This window comes from Babylonia areolata, chromosome 21, assembly GCF_041734735.1.
Source record: "Babylonia areolata isolate BAREFJ2019XMU chromosome 21, ASM4173473v1, whole genome shotgun sequence".
In the NCBI taxonomy this organism is placed as follows: Eukaryota; Metazoa; Mollusca; class Gastropoda; order Neogastropoda; family Buccinidae; genus Babylonia; species Babylonia areolata.
Window position 1 is genome coordinate 33895159 of NC_134896.1, and position 5000 is coordinate 33900158.

Below are 5000 nucleotides of genomic sequence, written 5' to 3' on the forward strand. Positions count from 1 at the left end.
CGGGGAGGGGAGTTGGTAGAGGACCAGGGAAGCGGGGAGGGGGGTTGGTAGAGGACCAGGAAAGGGGGGGGGTTGGTAGAGGACCAGGAAAGGGGAGGGGTGGTAGAGGACCAGGGAAGCGGGGAGGGGGGTTGGTAGAGGACCAGGGAAGCGGGGAGGGGGGTAGGTAGAGGACCAGGGAAGCGGGGAGGGGGGTTGGTAGAGGACCAGGAAAGGGGGGGGTTGGTAGAGGACCAGGAAAGGGGGGGGTTGGTAGAGGACCAGGAAAGGGGGGGGTTGGTAGAGGACCAGGGAAGCGGGGAGGGGGGTTGGTAGAGGACCAGGAAAGGGGGGGGGTGGTAGAGGACCAGGGAAGCGGGGAGGGGGGTTGGTAGAGGACCAGGAAAGGGGGGGGGGGTTGCAGTGGGCACAGAGAGAGAGAGAGAGAGAGAGAGAATGCGAATGCGAATGCGCATGCGAATATTTTCAGATTAGGCCATAACCCCTGTCAGAAAGGGGGAATTACATGATTTAAAAAACAACAACAAATAATGTTCATAACATGAGCGCAAGTATATGATATGATAGTCAGTCGTGTCCGACTATGACCATCAGAACAGTAGAGGAGGCAACTGCTGTTGCGACTATTAGGGCTAGAATTTGATTATAGTGGAGAGTGTCTTGCCCAAGTACATCCCCACTCTCTCGGCCATGAGGGTTTTAGGACAGTCGGTGTTGGGAAGCGCAAGTACATACCACATGTAAATAAAAGTAGTACAAACAAACGTCTAACTTGTACTCATGTACAACAGTCCCGGTGCTTTGTATTGCAAATAAAGCCGTGTTAGTTAAGATATTTTCATTTCTAGGTGCCATAAGTAAATTGAATCTAAAAAGAAATGGATTTTGATCGTACTTAGTTATAATCAGAGAGAGACACAGAGAGAGACAGACAGACAGACAGAGACAGAGAGAGAGAGAGAGAGAGAGAGAGAGAGAGAGAGAGAGAGAGAGAGAGAGAGAAATAGGGTGTGGCAAAGAGACATATAGTAAAAAGAAATAAATTAATTAATAAATAAATAAAAACAGCAATCGTCCTCAGTGTAGCCAATACGAAGTGTTCCTTTCACTTTTTACAAATGACCTCAATTTGCTCGTGCGCTTCATTGATAGCTCGGATAAGAGTATGGCTAATAAGCCTGTATAATCAGATTCAGTGTGTAGGCGTCCACTATTGCAAAGGGGAATCAATTTCGAAGATCTGACAGGAACTTATAAGAGGAAGGTGGCAGAATGGTTAAGACGCTCAGCTGCCAATACAGAGAGTCCGTGAGGGTGTGGGTTCGAATCCCGCTCTCGCCCTTTCTCCTAAGTTTGACTGGAATATCAAACTGAGCGTCTAGTCTTTCGGATGAGACGATAAACCGAGGTCCCGTGTGCAGCACGCACTTGGCGCACTGAAAAAGAACCCATGGCAACGAGAGTGTTGTCCTCTGGCGAAATTACGTAAAATGAAATCCACTTCATAGGTACACAAATATGTAAGCATGCACTCAAGGCCTGACTAAGCGCGTTGGGTTATGCTGCTGGTCAGGCATCTGCTCAACAGATGTGGTGTAGCGTGTATGGATTTGTCCGAACGCAGTGACGCCTCCTTGAGAAAGTGAAGTGAAGTGAAGTGACAGAAGCGGATTTTACCACAAATTAAAGAGCATTCTATTCCGAAACGTGAGTACTTTACTGCGGGCAGGACTTTGGATACCCATCTCCTATGTTAATTAATGCGCTTATGGAATCCTACCCCTGACACAGATAGAGTACATAAGAGGCAATGAAAGGCCGGTTCAGTTCAGTTCAGTTCAGTTCAGTTACTCAAGGAGGCGTCACTGCATTCGTAAAAATCCATATACGCTACACCACATCTGTTAAGAAGATGCCTGACCAGCAAGCATAACCCAACCCGCTTACTGAAAGGTCGTTTCAGAATGGATATAAAACCGATTGGTCACCTTTGAACGTCAGAATCCCGTAGGTCATTTTTGGCTAGCGACCGGGGTTTTGGACGAAGGTTTTCCCGGAGTCGGGGTTTTGGACGAAGGTTTTCCCGGTTTTTTTCCCGGGGTTTTGGACGAAGGTTTTCCCCGGGGCTTTGGACGAAGGTTTTCCCGAGGTTTTGGATGAAGGTTATCTCGGGGTAAGGTTTTCCCTGGGTTTTGGACGAAGGTTTTCCCTGGGTTTTGGACGAAGGTTTTCCCGGGGTTTTGGACGAAGGTTTTCCCGGGGTTTGGGACGAAGGTTTTCCCGGGGTTTTGGATGAAGGTTATCTCGGGGTTTTGGTTTTGGACGAAGGTTTACCCGGGGTTTTGGACGAAGGTTTTCCCGGGGTTTTGGACGAAGGTTTTCTCGGGGTTTTGGACGAAAGTTTTGCCGGGGTTTTGGACGAAGGTTTTCCCAGGTTTTTCCCGGGGTTTAGGACGAAGGTCTTCCCGAGGTTTTGGACGAAGGTTTTCTCGGGGTTTTCCCCGGGTTTTGGACGAAGGTTTTCCCGGGGGTTTGGACGAAGGTTTTCCCGATCTACTCAAGGATGTTATCTGTCTACCTCTTTCTCTGACACTCCATCCTTCTCTCTCCTTAAAGGATGGGCTGAAAGAAAGGCTACACGATCTTGTTACGTAGCCATAGCATTTCAGTTTCCTCTTCTTTACAGTAGACCGCAAGTCTTAGTAGAGGCTCATGTGATGTCTCGTTCTTCTGAGCACCTCCTTATTAGTGATGGGGGTGGTGTATGGAATGCCAAAAATGTCGTCGAAAACACCTTCATTTGGAGTTCTGCAATCATAGTCCATGACTCGCATGCCTTATAAAACCAAAAAGTGAAAGACAGACATTACCAATGACTTTTCTAATGAATCATTCCCAACCATTGGAGTGGAAAACACACCAATACTAAGAAGTAAAAAGAGGACGTACCAGAATACCGAACTTGTCGCCAGAACCGTTGCCTTCAGCAATGGGGATGTCCGCCTCTGTCACTTCCTGCGAACATGGTGATGTGATTTTTGATTTAGAATTGATGCTTTGGCATCAACTGCAATGCGCGGATTGATAAGAGCAAAGTCTCTAACAATGTGAATACAGTATAATTTATCATGTCTCTAATTATGACAGTGAATAACATTTACAGCGTCGATAGCCACCGTGAATAAAATATGATGGGATTAGTCGTATCAATAAAGTGTACAATGTTAATGATTATTGCCAATAAAAGCATACAGTGTCATTTTTCACAGTGAATAACTCATACAATGTGAACGATCGCGGTCAACATAGTACGCAGTGTCAAAGATCAGCTTAAAAATAGTATGCAATACAAAATAACTTTTATCAGTAAGAAATCAACAGCCACAATCGATAAAGTGTACAAAGTCAATAATCACACGCAGCAGCAGTAAAGTACAGTCAAGAATTCAATAATCAAGGTCAACATCTGTGACCACAAGCCATTCGGATGAGACGATAAACCGACGTCCCGTGTGCTGCTAGCATGCATTTAGCGCACGTAAAAGAACCACGGCAACAAAAGGGTTGTCACTGGCAAAATTCTGTTTTTATCTTTAAAAAATCCACTTCAATAGGAAAACAAATAAAACTGCAGGCAGAAAAAAAAGGCGGCGCTCTCAGTGTAGCGACGCGCTCTCCCTGGGGAGAGCAGGCCGAATTTCACACAGAGAAATCTGTTGTGACAAAAAAAAAAAAAAAAAAAAAAAAGTAAATACAATACAATACATAACAATAACTTGTTATCATTCGGCCATAGTGGCAGTGAATTCATTATCTTTGTGTCTAGGACTCAGCATAGGAAGGAAGGAAGGAGGGAAGGAAGGCGGGGCCTAGTTCTCTCCTTCACCGACAGAAGTCGGGTACCCGTTTAAACACGGGTGGAGTGAGGAAAATGGGAGCTCAGTGCCTTTCCCGAGGACAGCACCACCATCCCTGGACGGGGCCCTTGAATCCTGATCACTGGGCAACGCTGCTTCAGAAGTCTTAAGTTTATTCATTTTATTCTATTTTATTTTATCTATTTATTTATTTACTTATTTATTTATCTATTTATTTTTTTATTTTTGTACGCTTGTAGTTGACTTCATTCAGTTTTTGCGCCTTATAAATATTATTATCAGTAGTAGCAGTTCTTTTTTTATGTATTCATCTATTACTTATTTATTTATTTACTTTTTTTTCTCTCAAGGCCTGACTAAGCGCGTTGGGTTACGCTGCTGGTCAGGCATCTGCTTGGTAGATGAGGTGTAGCGTATATGGATTTGTCCGAACGCAGTGACGCCTCCTTGAGCTACTGAAACTGAAACTGAAACAACGTTGTATTTTGTGATGTTGTGTAGTTTTGTTCTATTGTATTGGATTGTGTTGTGTTGTGTAGTTTTGTTCTATTGTATTGGATTGTGTTGTGTTGTGTAGTTTTGTTCTGTTGTATTGTATTGTATTGTGTAACTCTCTTGTTAGAACATAATTATTTTTCTGTGTGAAATTTGGACAAGTCTCCCCGAATTCCGCACTGTTTTGGGTTGTTGTTGTTTTCTGCAAGTATGTTTTGCTATCAAAGTGGATGCTTCTTCGGAATGTTGCCAAGTGTCAACCGTTTTGTTGCCGTGGGTTCTTTCACACATCACAGAGAGAGAGAGAGAGAGAGAGAGAGAGAGAGAGAGAGAGAACACACACACACACACATAGACACACACACATACAGAGAGAGGGAGAGAGAGAGAGAGAACACACACACACACACACACACACACACATACACACACAAACAGAGAGAGAGAAACACACATACACATACACACACACACACACAGAGGGAGAGAGAGAGAGAGAACACACACACACACACACACACAGAACACACACACACACACACACACACATACACACACACACACACACACACATACACACACACACACACACACACACACACACACACACACACACACACACACACT

At 44.7% G+C, this 5000-nt stretch overlaps 1 protein-coding gene across 1 annotated transcript in view; it reads right to left on the reverse strand.

Moving 5' to 3' along the window:
- LOC143296084 (uncharacterized) overlaps positions 1-5000 on the reverse strand; it is a 93095-nt gene that overhangs the window by 6223 nt on the left and 81872 nt on the right. The window contains exon 13 of the mRNA XM_076607841.1: positions 2950-3015. Coding sequence (XP_076463956.1) covers positions 2950-3015 — 66 coding nt within the window. The remainder of the gene's footprint in view (positions 1-2949; positions 3016-5000) is intronic.